General features: G+C 51.7%; 1 protein-coding gene across 1 annotated transcript in view; it reads right to left on the bottom strand.

Moving 5' to 3' along the window:
• The window catches only part of Rassf5 (Ras association domain family member 5), a 61,118-nt gene extending 52,210 nt beyond the window's left edge, over positions 1–8,908 (bottom strand). The window contains exon 1 of the mRNA XM_005079853.4: positions 8,409–8,908. Within this exon, the coding sequence (XP_005079910.1) occupies positions 8,409–8,850 (442 nt within the window). The 5' untranslated portion in view covers positions 8,851–8,908. The remainder of the gene's footprint in view (positions 1–8,408) is intronic.
• Between the last annotated feature and the right edge of the window lie 7,244 nt (positions 8,909–16,152).

Here is a 16,152-nt window from a genome sequence, read left to right as displayed (position 1 = left end):
CACTTCTCTTTTCTCAGCACAGAGTTTTGTTTTGTCTGAGGGTTTTGTTTTACTGGTTTCGGTGTTCAGGATGAAATCTGGGGCCCACACAAGTGGTGCACTCTAGAATCTTCATCTCTGATCCTTTGGGATGGGACTCTACAGCCCGGAGGTACACCACCTGTAGCAGGGGGTTGTCCATGACGACCGCTTGCTGCCCTTGATGTCCAGGCTTGGGCTGAGGATCTCTCAGTGCTGAAAAGACAGTCCAGCCAAGGGTGAGCAGAACTGAAGCAACAGCCTTCGCTGTCTTACGGTTTGGGGTAGGAGACAGCCACCCCTCAAACACCTACTTACATAAAAAGTCATTGCTTTCAAAACACTCCTCACTAGTGCGGACATTCCATGGGAGCACCCTGAGCTCTCCAGTTACAGCAGGGATCTGTGGCTAAACTTTCTGACTTTTTAATACTTTCCACTGTTGGAGAGAGGACATAATTATTACAACAGAAACCACCAAACCTCCAGCCTCTTCTTGGATGGAAAACATGTCTAAGTGAATGAGGAAAGCAGGCAGCAGACCCGCTGCCTGGGGTTCAAGCCAGAAGTCTGCATCGCAGACCTGGTTGACTTTCCAGTCTTTATCCAGCCCTCCTCTGCCTCGGCTGTCTCCCCTAGGATTCTGTTTGCTTAATCTCACTTTGGTGTTGGCTGGTCTGTGTCATGAACTCTGACAGTTACAACACACCAAAAATGTGGCTGCATGTCAATATCTATCCCACACACGTGCCTATGTGTGTCTATACCCACCTCCACATACATGTCTATGTGTGTTCATACCCACCCCACACACATGTCTATGTGTGTTCATACCCACCCCACACACATGTCTATGTGTGTTCATACTCACCCCACGCCCATGTCTATGTGTGTTCATACTCACCCCATGCCCATGTCTATGTGTGTTCATACTCACCCCATGCCCATGTCTATGTGTGTTCATATCCACCCCACACACATGTCTATGTGTGTTCATACTCACCCCACACACATGTCTATGTGTGTTCATACCCACCCCACACACATGTCTATGTGTGTTCATACCCACCCCACACACATGTCTATGTGTGTTCATACCCACCCCACACACACATGTCTATGTATGTTCACATGCACTCCATGAACACACCTATCTCCACAGGTGTGCTGAGAGTGGAAAGACACACATTTCTTCTACTCCGGGATTTACAGATCTTAGGATTTGCACTTGATAAAGACCAGCTTAGAAACTGAAAGGGAAGGCAGGCTGTGTACAGCCAACTCAACTGCCAGGCACTGATGGGAACTGCAGCTTGCACATGGTTCACCCTCCTTTTTTTTAACCCCCTGTAGCTATTGCTAGTAATAGTGTTTTGGACACTTGAGCATTCACTGACAAAAAGACTTAGGGAAACTTAATAAACTATGTGGCCAATGATGCTTGTTCAGAAGGCAGAGTTAGATTCTGGATCATCCTATAGAATCCACTCTTCATCTGTGACCGCCACAGTTAGGTCTCAGTCCTGTCCACCTCACAACAGAATGCAGGGCCCAATGCAGGCTGAACACAAAAACGCTTCAGACATAGCCAAGTGCGGTTCAAGTCCTCTCCGTTCTGAACTTCTCAGCCACTGTCTCTATGACAGGTGAGTATTTATTTCCATTTTCACGGGTTCACAGAACAACATACATCACAGTTCAGCAAATTCAGTGATGACATTGTCCCAGGGCCAGCATGCAGCAGACAACCCTGAAAAGATCTAAGCTGTCCTTTCACAGGGCTCTTGACTTCTGGGTGTGCATGGCAGTGTCACTGTCTCAGTGGTAAGGATCCATCTAATTCAAGGTCTTGTCTCCCCAACCCTTTGAAAGACTTTTTGAAAAACCACAAACAACAGAGTTCTACTTTTAGACCTGCCTTTTATGAGCCTGTTTTATCAAGGTCTCTCCCTGTAAGATCAGTTTTCATTCCCTTTTCTTCACAAATGTGTGCCCCCATGCCCAGCTTTTTATGTGGCTCTAGGGATTCACTCTGATCATGCTAGCAGAGCATGTACTTTACATACTGAGTCATCTCTCCAGCCCCAAGCTTTCATTTTTCTCCAGCCAACAGTCATGAAGACCTGGAAATGCATCTATTCAGAAAACGGAGTCTGGGGTGGCAGAAAATGGCACAGAGGTCTTCTGCCAAAGAGAAAATATGACCTAGCCTCTTAAGATCACAGGCGAGTGTCATACTTAGCCACCATACACCTGTCCAATGACACATAGGAAGGCATCGTCTAAATACTGATCACCACCCTCTGACAAGCCCTCCGTGCAATGCCACCTTGTGCTCTTCCTGAGTCAAGGCATGGATACAGGCAGGAACATCCTGAAGAGAACACGTGGTCACCCAGATCCCTCAGTCACAATCCATAATTCCACACCGAGTATGTGCCATGGTCCCGAGAGGCACCTCAATGCACTCTCTTCTTCCCCCTCACTAAAGTGTAAGAAGATACAACTTCAGATTTCCCAGTGGAAGTGTCTCATGAACTTCCTCTACTTCAGGAACCACAGCAGGCTAGAACAGGCCCAGCACAGACATGTTGGCCACTTCAGCCAGTGAACACACCACAAAGAGGGTCTTGAGGTTCACCAGGTCCTGCCCATGTCTCCTCAGCATAGTGTGTGTGTCAGAGAAGATCCACCTATCATAGGCTGGTAGGGTTCTGTGTAAGAAATCCTTGACCTTGGGGTGAGGTTCACAGGACTACTCCCAGCACAGACTTTATTCCACTAACCCAGTGCCCCCAGGAAAAGTAGCCTGCACCGAACCAAACATCATCGCCTCGCCTCTTCCTCTTCTCCCCAAAGTCCCAAGTCTGGCTGTGCTCCCCTCTCAACCTTGAGCTCCTAATGAGAACATGGGGAGAGAAGCTTGCCAGCAAGCCTGGAAAAAACCCGAATATGACTAAATACAAAACCATCTCCTCAGCCAGGGCTAGCCTTTGCAGAGTCAGCTGCCGCCAGCACTTCCTGACCCAGTGGCTGAAACAGACCCCTGCGGGAGGCTCAGACCTCAGGGAGGGCAGAGGCAGCCTGCAGTCACACAGACCAGGATCTGTCAGCTGGGAAGAGGCACCTGGCACTGACTAAATCCAGGAACAAGAACAGAAGGGCCAGGGTGTTTACACGCCTTGCACATCCACAACTACTCACCCTCCAAGGAACACTGGCCCCGCCATCTCTGGAATGCGAACAGGAAGGGTTTACAGGTCCATCACCAGCCTTAATAATACCCCAGGCAGGGCAAGAGAAGCAAGCAGCCGCCCTCTATGGGAAACTGAGGGGTGAGTACGGAGAACCAGAGAGACCCCTGGGAGGGGGTAGGACACACATGCCCCCTTGCCATGCCTGGTGCCTGCATATGACAGCGGTGCTGGGCACTGGGTCCAAAGTGGGGAAACATGGTTGAGGGCCTAAGATGACCTCAAAGCCTTGAGGGCCTGTCACAATGAGCTCTAGCTGAGAGGTCCCTGTAAGCAGGTTGGCCAAGAAAGCCCCAGGCAGGTGAATGCATGGCAGAAACACCCCGCATTCCAGTCTCATGAGGTTATTTTGGGGTGAGTGTGGCAGCAAGCCTGGAAATGAGGCTCTTCAGTGTGGCATGTGAACTGTCCTGCGTGCGTTCCCAGACCTCCGCTGGCCCGACCCGAGCCTGACCAGGGCAGACTCCCTGGGATGGGATTCACTCTACCAGCCAGGCACAATCCTTCGGGCTGGCTGAGGCTGTTTTCCTTGCCACTCAGGGCTTTCCTGCCAAGCTTGGCACTGGCTGAGTCAAGAGTGAGCTTGGAGAAAGGGAAAGATCCCAGCCCCAGACCTCATCAATTCCCTGCCATCTAATAACTCGCAGCTTCGGCAGACAAACACACGCACACATTCATTACCAAGTCTAATTAGGCTGTAGACAAGTGGCATTAATCATTTTTGACTATACCTGGAATTCAAGCCCCCATACTCCATAATCATAAAATCCCATGCTCTGATGGATGGGGGCTGGAATTGGCCCACATTTAATCCCTTCACTTTCATCCTTTGAGAAAATGGGAAGAGAAGAAAGGAAAACTAGGGATGTGAGACTGCAGGGCACAGAGTACCACTGCTGCCCCTTCCCTGTCTTTTAACACACACGCCAAAAAGGCCTTTCCTAAGACTTTAATCAGAGCCGGGAGAGAAAACTGGGTGTTTCCTGGTCATCTTTAACAACAAAAACATCATTTTTCGTGCCCAATTCTCCCAGCTTCCTAAACAAAATATGGGTCCAAACTAAGGAAAACACAAGCTATAAATCCCAGCACAAACAGCCCCCCAGTGCCCAGAGTAAGCACAGGGACCACCAGCACAACAAAGGGCACTTGCCAGGATGCTTCCTATGGGGACCTTGTCTGTCACAGCGGGGTGGGGATGGGGTTGGTGGCCAAGGTCAGGGTCCTAGGGGTTGGTGGCCAAGGTCAGGGTCCTAGTCTTGTTGCAAAGAGCCCCTAGTAGAATCAGTGAGACGCCGCCTGGGCGGCTCCAATCCCATAGAGGGTAGAATTAAACCGAGCCATTAATACAGCAACAGTAACTAGAGAAACCACACAAGCACCCTCACAGCTCTCATGAGTAATGTCACGGAGCCCCTCCCTAGGCATCTGGCAGCAAACATGAGGTCCTCACTCTGTAATCAGAGTCTACCACTGGAGGAGGAGATTAGGGAGGGGGCTAAGCCCGGGAGACCCTTTTTTTTTTCCAAGCCCATCATTTTAATCACCTTATACTCACGGCTCTGAACAACTAACCTTTCCAAGAGACCCTTTCCTGGAGCCAACCTGGGCACCCATGTGTCAACAGCTTCCACCCAAGTCTCTCCTCCCTGGCTGACAATTAGACTTGGTTTCCCCAACTGCCAGGCCATTCCCTGGCCCAGGATGGTTCACACACCCACTCAAACGAGACAATGGCAGAGGGCCATCTTTATGTGCGTACCTTCTACACAAGAAAGGGCAAGAGGCAGCTGGAGAAATTCCCGGGTAATTTGCTGCTGACTTCTCTGGGAGTGCTGGAGCTAGTGCCTAACCATTACCACCTCACCAAAAACAACAAAGCAATGGGGTCCAGACACCTCTCAACTTCCACTGTTATCCTCTGTGTGTATTTGCAACAAGCCCATTGGACTTCCTTCTCCGTCTGACAAATTTGATTTTGTGTAAGCCTGTGTTACACATTTGTTGTGGGTGTGTTTGGAAGCCAGAGGTCATATTTTTTAGATGGGGTCCCTCATTGAGCCTGGAGTTTATCAATACAGCTAGACTGACTGGTTGGCAAGCTACCCCTTGTCCCCTACAAGTGAGCACTGTAGGGCCAGGCTTTTTATGTGAGTGCTGGGGGACTGAACTCACGTCCTTAGGCTTGCATGACAAGCACTTTATCACAGGAGCAGTCTTGGCAGCCCTCAGACTTAATCCTGACAGTCAGCATTAGCTCTGAACTCTCCTCTTGGCAAACCCAGTGTTAACCAGCGCTGCTACAGATCTTGAAATGGGACTAAACTTAAGATAGCCAAGGCAATTCTCTAACGCTTCCCTTATTGAAAGCCCATTTGCCAACCAGGCTCCCACCCAGCATCAGCATCCTGAACAGGAAGATGTTGACCACAGCCCCACAGCCCCCTGAGACTTAAGAGTGTAGACAAGCGTCCATTTCCAACCACCACTTACAGAAACCAGGCATGGCACTCTGCTGGTGGAAAGTGCTACTCGGAAAGAGACCCCTAAGGCAGGTACACCAGCCTCAGCCACGGGACTGTGGTTTACTCACAGCTGACTTCCATCTGAGATGCCAGGCAGGGATGTCATTTCTGAAGGACTCTTCATACCTGGACTTCTCTCCACTTCTCCTTTTCAGCTCAACAGCCAAGCTAAGCTTGAAAACTGTATTCAAGGCTTAGGAGGTACAGTGAGCCCCAGCTAACCATTAAGATGGGTGAAGTGGTAGGAGACAATAGTAACAATTATATCTAATTAGATGTCCATTGTGTATCCTGCCAACCACTTTTATAATTAACTTACATGTATATGATTAATACATTGAACCCTCACATTAACATAATGCAGTAGATAAGATCACTACCCCCACTTTTTAAAAGACAAATGAATGCAACTTGGATTCATGGGGTCACACAGAGACTAAGTGGTAGTTGGGATTCAAAGGCAGGACTTTGGCTCCAATTTGAAGTGTGTGTGTGTGTGTATGCAGTAGGGTAGATTGGCTGGCCAGCAAGGCCCAGGAATCTGCCTGTTCCCACCCCCTGCCCAGCACTGAGATTACAAGCACATGCCGGCCACCAAACCTGCCTGCCTTTATTTTTTTCACATGGGTTCTGGGGATCAAGTTCAGGCCCTCATGCTTGCTTTGCCAACTTCCCCAGTTCCAGGATTACCTTTTAGAAGTTCCTTTTCTGACCTGGGCTTTTCAAAATGAGAATCAAGCAAACCAACTCTCTCGGGGACCCAGAGCGACCTCAGCTTGACACCAGATGCCTGAGTCTGCCTGAACACCAACAATTTCTCAACTTGTTCCTGGTCAGCCGAACACTCACAGTTAGTTAAATATTAAAAACAACAAACAGAGAATCTTTTCGGTGGCTTCTTGACTCTGGTTCTCCTGCCTTTGTAGTGGTCAGACATCTCTGGCTGGTTTAAAGCCAGCCATGCCGAGGCCACAGGAGCCCAAGAAAGCGAAAGAACCTCAACAATCTGCAGCTCAGAGGCCTTGCCTGTGGTCTCTCTCCACTTTCCAACTGCTGGAAACTATTTAGGGACTGAGCAAGGGAAGCAATTCTAATGTGGTTCGGAGCTGCTTGTTTAGCCATGGAGTGCTGCACAGATCCCCACACAGAAGCCCACCAGCACACGATTAATGCTAACCAGAAGAATACCACAAACTTGGTGTAGAGTGGATGGTCCCTCAAAGTCTGAATGCAAGCAAGAATTACAGCAAGTATATTTTCCACAGACAGCTTCTGGAATTTGAGCATAAGTAAACCCAAGAGAGTGAAGGCACCTCCTCTTTCCCTGTGTACAGGGTTAGTGGCATGTGCAAGGCAGCCAGGAACATGGAGGGAGAAAACGCCAGCGGCATGTCCGAAGGTAATGCACTAGATTTTCAGCAGGTTAGAAGCATTTACAAGGTGCAGCAGCCGGCACAGGCACAGGACTCTAAACGCTCAGCTCTCTCCTGAACAGACACCTGAACGGGGAGTGCTCACTGTGGAAGAACAGTACCCACTCCCCCTTCCACTCAGACCCGGCAGCAGCTGAGAGAGAGCCACAGTGGCAGGGCTAGCTGCTGCTGTCCAGCAATGCAGTACGGGGGAGGCTGCTGTGGAGGAGTTCTACCAAAAGATCTGACTAGGACCACAACCCATTTGCAGACGACTGCTGGAGACTGGCATTGTGCTGGGCGTTTCACATGTTTAAAGTGGCTGCATAAACACATGAGCATCCTCCGCGACAGCAGATGCATGGGTTACTGAGGAGGACAGAGAGTAAAGGAACACACACATTCTCACCATTGGAGAGAGGTAATGTAAGCCTCGAGTGCAGCCTCGGTCGGAAACTCTCTACACTGGTGCCCAGTGTTTCAGTCAGGATTGAGAGAAGCCTGGCTGGCAACTGGAGATGCCCAAGCAGGGAGTTTAGTAATTTGGAGCTAGAAGATTGGTGCGACGGGGGTGGGGGTGGGGAAGAGAAGGAATGGGCAGGACTCTGCCAAACACTGAAGTAGAGCAGAGAATAAGGGGCTGGGGAGCCAGGTGTGGAAGACAGAAGGGGCCTCAGGTGCAGGTGACCTTGGCATCTTCCAACCTCACAGCCTGTTTCCATTCAAAACCTAGCCAGGCTTCCCGTGCCAACAGCTCCCCTAAGAGGAAAAGCTTGAGCTTTTGCCAGAGGTGACCAACAAGCCACTTCCCCATTAACTCTAATAAGTACGGGTCAAATACTCACTTCGCTATCAGTATCACCACCCAGTCCTCAAAATGTACAACTAAAGGAAGAAGAGGGTGTGTGGAAGACAACTGAATGACCTTGTGGCGAACCATCGATCTCAACCTGCAAACAAGCTTGCCTGCATGCTTCGGGGAAAAGGCTGGAACCGTCTGAAGGTGCATAACCTTAGAGCATAACCACACCTGCTTAGCTGGCAGCCACTCAGGGCTACCAGGCAATGGACAGCAGCTGTCTCCAAAGGTTACCTTCTTAAAGTTCGCGTTGGGCACAAAAGGCTATGGTCTCCTCTCCCAGGCTCACAGCCCTTCCTCACCCGGCGCGCCTCCCCCGCCCCGCCCTGCCCTCACTCACTAGCGCAGCGCAGCGCCTGCCGCAGCACCTCTCGTCCGCACAGGTCACACCAGCCCGGGCCGCCCCGCAGTGCCAGTTCCTCGAAACGGTGCCCCTCGCCTCTCTCGGCTAGGACGCGGGGATCCTGCGGTTGCTCGAAGATGCTCCGCACGTCGCGGGGTCGATGCGACCCGGGCCGCCGCCGCAGTCTCTGCTGCAGACCGGGCCGGACAGGGCGAGCGGGTCGGTAGTCCCGGGGCGTGGGCTCGGGGTCTCCCCGGGCAGCCCTCCGGCCGCCGCGTCCCTCTGACGCCCCGGACGCGGGGACCAGGGCCGCGGGGATGCAGCGGCGTGGCCGGCTGGGCGGCGGTGGTTCCATGCCACCCAGGCTCTGCAGATACCGTGGCGGCTCGGGGTCTAAGAGAAGCGGGTAGGGACGCTGTCCGATGGCCGGGGACGCCATGGTCGAGGCCCGCTGGCGGCCGCAGCTCTGGAGCTTGGCCGACAGAAGGGGCGGCTCCGGCCGAGCGCGCCTTTAAAGGGCCCGCAGCCCGCGGGCGGGGCGGGGCGGGGCGGGGTCCTCGGAGAGGCCGGAAGGGCAACACGCGTGGCTGCGGGCCTGAGCCGCGTGCTTTTAGGGGCGACCCCGCGACCTGGGCAGTGAAGATCGGGGCGCCAGAGAGGCTTTGCGAGGCGCGGTGGGCTCTGACTTCTGGGTCCCCGCCTCTAGCCCTGCCCGGTTCCCTCCGGGCGTCACCCAAACCTCGGCCGGGCGGTGCGCAGGTGGGAGGGGAGGGCTTGGGAACCCTGGAGCGGCCCCGGGGGCGGGAGCTGGCCCGCCGCTCTCAGCCGCCGCCCCCTCCCCGCCCCCCAGCCCAGCGTGGGTCAGGAAGGCGCACTGCGGACGCTGCCGGCTGGCCGTGGGAAGCGGGCTAGATTGGCTCTCCCTTCGCACCCCTGCGACGTAGGCTGACTACCCCCCAAGAGCGGGGTTAGGGTGATGGGTGATCCTGGGTGATCCCTGGTGATGGTTGATCGTGAGACCTCTCTGTGCCCTATGGAAGGGCAGGGGCTTTCCTTCCTAATTAAACCTCCCCTTAGCTGCGGTGTAATCGCTGCGGAAACGCAGATCCCCTAAACACCTGCTTTATTCCTGCTGTGGAAGGTTCACCTGAGTGGGGGGGTGGGGAGTGGAGTGGAGAAGTCCGCTTCCCACCAGCAACAAGGGTGCGCCATAGGTTCCTTAAGGTTCTGCCGCCACCATCTTGAAAGACCTAATTCCTGAACAAACGAGCAGGCGTATTCTTTTTATGCACTAGGTCTTGAAAATTAAGTAGTGGTAATGACTAGCGGTTCTGTCCACAGCCCCATCTCAAGGGAGAGAGAACAGGTGGGCCTGTAGGCCTCTTGGGTTTTTGAACCCGTGTCCTGTCGTATGCTGGCAACGGCCCCGGGGCCCTCTACAATCTATTTTTGTAGATGCAGGCGCCATTGCTCTTTCCAGTTGGGGTCGTTCTGACTTAGGGCTCACACTTTCCCCCTTAAATCACAGATTTGTTTTAATTAATAGTAGTCACCAGCAAACAACTTTGGGGATAGACTCAGAACATCATATCCAAAAACTCTGCATTTTGAGTTTCAACAAATCACTGATAGAAATATTTGGGGGAAAACCATGCCTGTACTGAACATGTACACACTTTTTCTTGGTATCATTCATTAAATAATAACGGATAGCAATGATCTATATACACTTATACGCTACCCGGTGTCACAAGGGAAATAGACATGACTGAAAATGCATAGGTTCTCTGTACACACTCAGCTACTTTATAAAAGAGCCGAGCATCCTCAGGTTGGAGTATGGTGTGTGTATGCAGTGGGTGTTGATTCTGAAACCAGACCTGGAATTGTCCATAAATCCATCTACACCTTAATCCTCAGGGTTCTTTCCAGGCCAGAGATGGGTCTCCCCCTAGTGTCTGGCTGGGGAATCCTCCCTTTCGCTTTTCCCCTTGAAGGTAATTTTAGGCAATTCCTAAAAGTCCAGTGGCCAGGGAATTCCCAGCCTTCCTTGCTCCAAGGCCTCTCCCCCAGGGTGGTGGTAATCAGAGTCCCCTCCCTTCCTAGTTGGTAGCAGAGGGCAAATTCCTGGTCTCTGGCCCTCACTCCATTCACTGGTCCCTGGGTAGTGGGGAAAAGTGACAGAAGTACTACAAAGTGGGGACAGCGGCGAGCAGGACACAGTGCTCTCCTACTCCACCTGCCTCCTGCTCTCCCTACAGCAGTGCTTCAGACTGGAGGCCAGCCACCCCCAGGGAACTTGTTAAATGACAGTTTGCCGGCTGAACCCCAAGTTCTAGTGTCAGTAGGGTCTGGGCTAGGATATGAGACCTTTGTGTTTCTAGCAAGTTCCCATGTAGTGTAGGTTCTGATGGTCTACTCAGAACTACTGCTCTAGGAAGTGGATTTCTCTGTTCCATACCCCAGGATCTTTGGGTTGGGTTGGGTTGGTTGGAACCGAGAGAACCCAGCAGGGGTGTTCCTTGACACTTTCTCTGCATGTGTGAAAGGGAAGTACAACCTGCCTTTGCAGCCTCATTCCTTCTCTCCAGTGTTTCTGCACGTACCTCCCAGGATTCTTGTAAAACCCTGCATTGCGTGTAATATTTGTTTGTTTCCACCCTGTGTCATGCATCCATCTCCACAAAGTTTGCAACTTGTCCATCTCACGGGTGCTACGCTCCAGGTGAGAGCCAGGACGGAGACCCATCTTGAGTACGGGGTGACAGTGGTGTAAGTAACATGGTTCTGGTAGAAAGTGCAGCATTAGGCCAGTTCTGAACACCATTTATGAATAATTGCCAGCGACCATCATCTCTGTCCTCCCCACACCCAGGTCTTCCAAGTGCCATTTAGGGTTGACCTGACGGGGAAGGCTCCTGTGGGTGGGCATCAGTGTTGTCTGTGTGTGACTGAGGCTGGTTGGGACAGTAGGGTCTCAGCTGGGACAGTAGGGTGTGCAGCCTTCCAGCTGGGACAGTCAGTGTACAGGCATCCCAGCTGTTGGGCTACCCAGAAGATGCTCTGGTTATGTTTTCTGGAGGCTCTGATTTGGTGGAGTAATGGTGCCTGCTTCCAGCGCTGATGGGGAAATGGAATGGAGCCAGATGAAGTGGAGATAGTATAACTTCATGTGACCCACCCAAACCTTTATCAAGTAGTTTATCTTAAGATTCATCTCCCTGAGACTAAACATTGAGGTCAGGGTAGGGCGGTGGCTGTCCCCCAACCTCAGTAGGTGTGGGATTCACCTCCCCAATCTTTCCCAATCGAGTCCCCTCCTACCCTGAAAGAGCATCTTCACTCACCCACCCTCCTACCCTCCCTCCCTCCCTCCTTCCCTTCCTTCTCCAGGGAAGAAGTGAAGAAGACAAAACACCCCTCTAGTTCCTGTGGAGGGACATCACCTGGGTGTTGGATGCCTGAGCAGCAGCATTTTTTTTATTATGTCCTTGGTCACTGCTGCAAGGTTCACCACATCTGCTGAAACATATACTGGGAGGTTTTTTGTCCTTAGTAGGTCATCTTGGCTTAGAGCTGGTCGCTTTTCCCAGCTGTGACTCACTCCAACAGAGAAAACATGCTGCTTTTCATTTTTGACCAAGGGGAGGAATTGTGGTGAATGTGAGTACAGTCTGTGAGGCTGTAGGGAGAGATCTTATGTACTGTAGCACTGACCATGCCCAGCGCTACAGGTATGTAAGATCTCTCCCTACATGAGGCCACTTCAGAGGTGGTCCCAAAACATTCTGTTTCCCCTCTTCAGTGAGTTATTTCAAGACTATCTCCCAATCCCCCCTCCAGTCCCCTAGCAGGAAAGAAAGAGGAAAGGGCAGGCATGGCCTGGTTTTCTGAAGAGGTTACTTTGGTTCTGTCTGGCTTTGAGGCATTTGATGTTGCTCCAAATCTCTGAAGGTTTTAGGGAACTTTGGGGGTATTGGCAGATGTGCAAAGGATTAGTATGCCAGTCAGGACAAGTTACATTATGTTGCAGTAACAAATAAGCCCCATATTTCACTGCATTTAAGCAATGGAGACTTCTTTCTCGCTCATACCACATGTCCCATGTGGAATGACAGGGCCCTTGCACAAGAGTCACACAGGAACTCATGCAGATCCCAGACACCATATCTAATATGGTCAGTCCCTGTGCTAGAAAGAAATCAAGAAAACCTTGATGATCCTCAATGGCATTTAAAAGTCTTGGTCACATCCATTTACAAGTCACAGACCACCCTATTCAGGAGAGCCAGTAGTGCAAGCTTGCCGTGAACTCAGCATTGGAAAAGAGCTAGAGGTAGTGGGCAACCATCACTGGTAACCACTGCGATCCTCAAGGACACACAGCAATAATCAGACTCTTCCACCACATAGTCCTCTAAGCTCCGCTGTGTATTGGGTGCTTGTCTAGGCACTGACACTGAGAGACACACATTCATCAAGCTTGCGTTTTAGTGGGAGAGGCACACAATAAACCCACACAGGCGCAAAATATATATCGGGTCTTTAGTGCTTTGAAAACAAACACAGCACTTTTAGGAGACAGAAGGTGAGGAGGTTTTCCCAACCATAAAATGATTTCCATTGTATCTGGTGGTGGTGATAGACGCCTTTAATCCAAGCACTCGGAAGGCAGAGGCAGGTGGATCTCTGAATTCGAGGCCAGCCTGGTCTACAGAGCAAGTTCCAGGACAGCCAGGCCTACACAGAGAAACTCTGCTTTGACAAACAAAAAACTCATTTTGTTGCTACTTCATAACTGTAATTTTGCACTGTTATGAAATGCAATGTAAATATATGGGTTTTGCAATAGTCTTTGGGGGTTGTGACCCACAGGTTGAGAACCACTAGGTTCGACAGAAAGGCCCTTTCCTTGATTCACTTAAACCTAACTAAATGGAGAAAAACCTGTGTCTAGGAAGAACAATGTTTCAGGCTAAGGGGGCAGCAGACACAAACCCCTAAACATTCATCGCGAACTCTGTGAATACGAATTTGTCCAAACGTTCCCAGGCCCATCTGACCATTGGTGGTAATGGATGTCCTTCTGTGTGCTGCAAATGTGTTGCTTTCATTGGTTGATGAATAAAGCTGTTTTGACAATGGCCAGACAGAATATAGCTAGGTAGAAATGAAGAGTGTGGACAGATGTTCTAAGAAGTGTGGAGGCATCCTAACACCTTTGGGGATGGGGGAAACAGTATTATCAGCCAAGGTGGTGGGCACTGCAGTGAATTTGCTGTGTTCAACGTTTCTGATTGACCAGGGCTGCGGACTGGACAAGCACCATGTCCATTCTCCGGCATGACTTTAAAAAAATTATTTGCTTATTTTGTGTGTGAGCAGAGCTCAGAGGACAGTTTGCAGGGGGTGCATAGGGGGTTCTGACTTTCTACCAAACATGTCATCAAATGCTAGTGCTCGAAAGGGAGTTTTCTCTGACCTTGAAAGTGCTTAGAGGCAAAGGGTGTGTGTAGGGGTGCTCCTGAAAAGTGTTGCCACTAGGCTGGGACACCACTTTCACGACATCTGCATGTCAAACGTGCAGTTTTTCCACCCCACAGCACTGCCAAACTTGTGATAAGGCTGGCTTGTGTGCACGCACATGCTTTTCCCCTGCACTGGAAAACCTCAGATGTTCCAGATTTGTCATCAGCCAAAGGCGAGGCTGCAGGCCACAGCACTTATATTCCAGGGCTAGGCCAGATCCTGGGCCTGGTGTGGTGGCAGCGAGCCTCAGCCTGGGTTAGGGCAGATTACCAAGCAGAGTGACTTGGGTGACTTCATGGGTCAGCCCCACTCTCCCCACCACTGTCTCCTCCTTCCGTTTCTCTGTTGCCCTCGTTTCTGCTCCCCCCAGCGTCTTTTCCTTTCTCCTTTCTTGCCACTCCCTTCCCTCTTCATCCCGGCTTCTCCCTTCATTCTCTCCCCCCCCATCTCTCCTGCCTCCCCTCCCTCTCTCTGGTGAGGGAGGTATGGAAAGCTAGGACTTTAAATGGCGGTTATTCTGCGTGGTCAGCCTAGGAACAGAAAGTGCCTTTGGGTCGCCATGGCACAGACTATAACCTCTCCCACTAGGGTTGCTCACCATGGTGGTTTGAGTGAGAACAGCCCCCATAGGCTCACATGTTTACTGTGAAGGATTAGGAGGTGTGGCCCAGTAAGAGGAGGCGTGGCCTTGTTAGAGGAAGTGTGTCACTGGGGGTAGGCTTGGAGGTTTCAAAAGCTCCCCCCCCGCCGTGAATAAGGCTGTAAACCAGCACAGTGCTTGCCACTGCGCTCCCCGCCGTGATGATGATAATGGACTAACTTTCTGAACCGGCAAGCAAGCCCCCGAATCCCCGAATTAAGTTCTTTCCTTTAAGAGTTGCTGTGGTCATGGTGTCTTGTCACAGCCTGGCGACACAGTTTCAGTCTGATCCAGGCTGTACAGACTCCATCTCAAAACAACAAAACGCTTAACTTTAAAGCAGGAAGGACGTTGCTGAAGTGTCTCAGAAGGACTCTCCACTAATGCGCCCATGCCGAAGAGAGGGGCCGCCATGTGAAAGCCAAAGGCAGATACTGAAGGAGGGTGGCCGGGCCTTCAGGGAGGTTCATCCTGCCTTACACTGGCTCTCCTAGATCCAGCTGTCCTAGAAACAGGGTGAGGGGTCCAGTCCAGGGGCTATTCCCAGGTCATCATCGGGGAAGCACACCAGCAATGCAGATTCCCGGGCCACGCCCACCGCTCGGATCCAGATGCTGGGTGGGGCCCAGGTACCAGTCTCCAAGAGCAAACTGTGGCATCTGAAGACTTGCTACAGAGCCCTACAGCACCAAGGCATGGAAGGAAGCTCTGGCCCACCTCTCCCCAGCCTCGGCTGCCTGGGCTCTAGTCTGAGGAACTGGGACTGCCCGGCACTCTCCCAGTGAGGACCATAACTTGAGCAAGCCCATTCTCAGAGGATGCCCAGATACTTCTCAATGGAATAGGGCCTCTTCCCAGATGTCTGCAAGGATCTGAGCCCCTCAGTCCCCCTGAGACCTGTGGCCACTGTCACAGGGACCTCAGAGCCATCGGGGTAGGACTTGAGGGAGTTCAGGGAACACTCACGCTTTATGGAAATCTCCAGTCTACTTGTACCACAACTTTCTGCCCTCCACGCTGGCACTAAGAATGGTACCTTTTAATACCAGTTGGACTTGACTTAAAAACCTGTCTGGCTCCTTAAAACAAAGCCCGTGGCCCAGTTCTGACCTTTGGGGCTGGCTCCTCCCTTTCCAAACTTCCTACTTGAGCCTATTGCTCAGGAACGCAGAAATACAGGCCTGTGCTTTCCTCTGCCCCACACATCCCGAGCCCCTCGCCTGCTCACGAGGGCTCCACTTTGGGGTCGCCCACTCCCAAGTGACATGCCCCCAGCCTGCTCTAGCCACCCTGCCCTGCGAGGAGGGTGACTCCTGCTACACCTGAGCTGTGCATTCCCATGACAACACCTGCTGAAGGACGATGAAATTCTGCCATCTGCCTGCCTTCCCCAGAGCCCAGCTCCTTAGTGCCAGTCAGAGTGTCCTTGTCACCCTGGTAGCTCCAGTACCTGGCAGGAGCCTGGCATTCTCACACCCCACCCGATGAACTGGGCTGTGGCCACTTACACTCTTCTGAAATGGAACTAGAAACCACATCAGCAGCCATCATGGAGTGAAGCCTCTGGGGCTG

This window comes from Mesocricetus auratus, unplaced genomic scaffold, assembly GCF_017639785.1.
Source record: "Mesocricetus auratus isolate SY011 unplaced genomic scaffold, BCM_Maur_2.0 Super-Scaffold_100676, whole genome shotgun sequence".
Classification (NCBI taxonomy): domain Eukaryota; kingdom Metazoa; phylum Chordata; class Mammalia; order Rodentia; family Cricetidae; genus Mesocricetus; species Mesocricetus auratus.
This window is presented reverse-complemented; position numbering and strand designations above follow the sequence as displayed.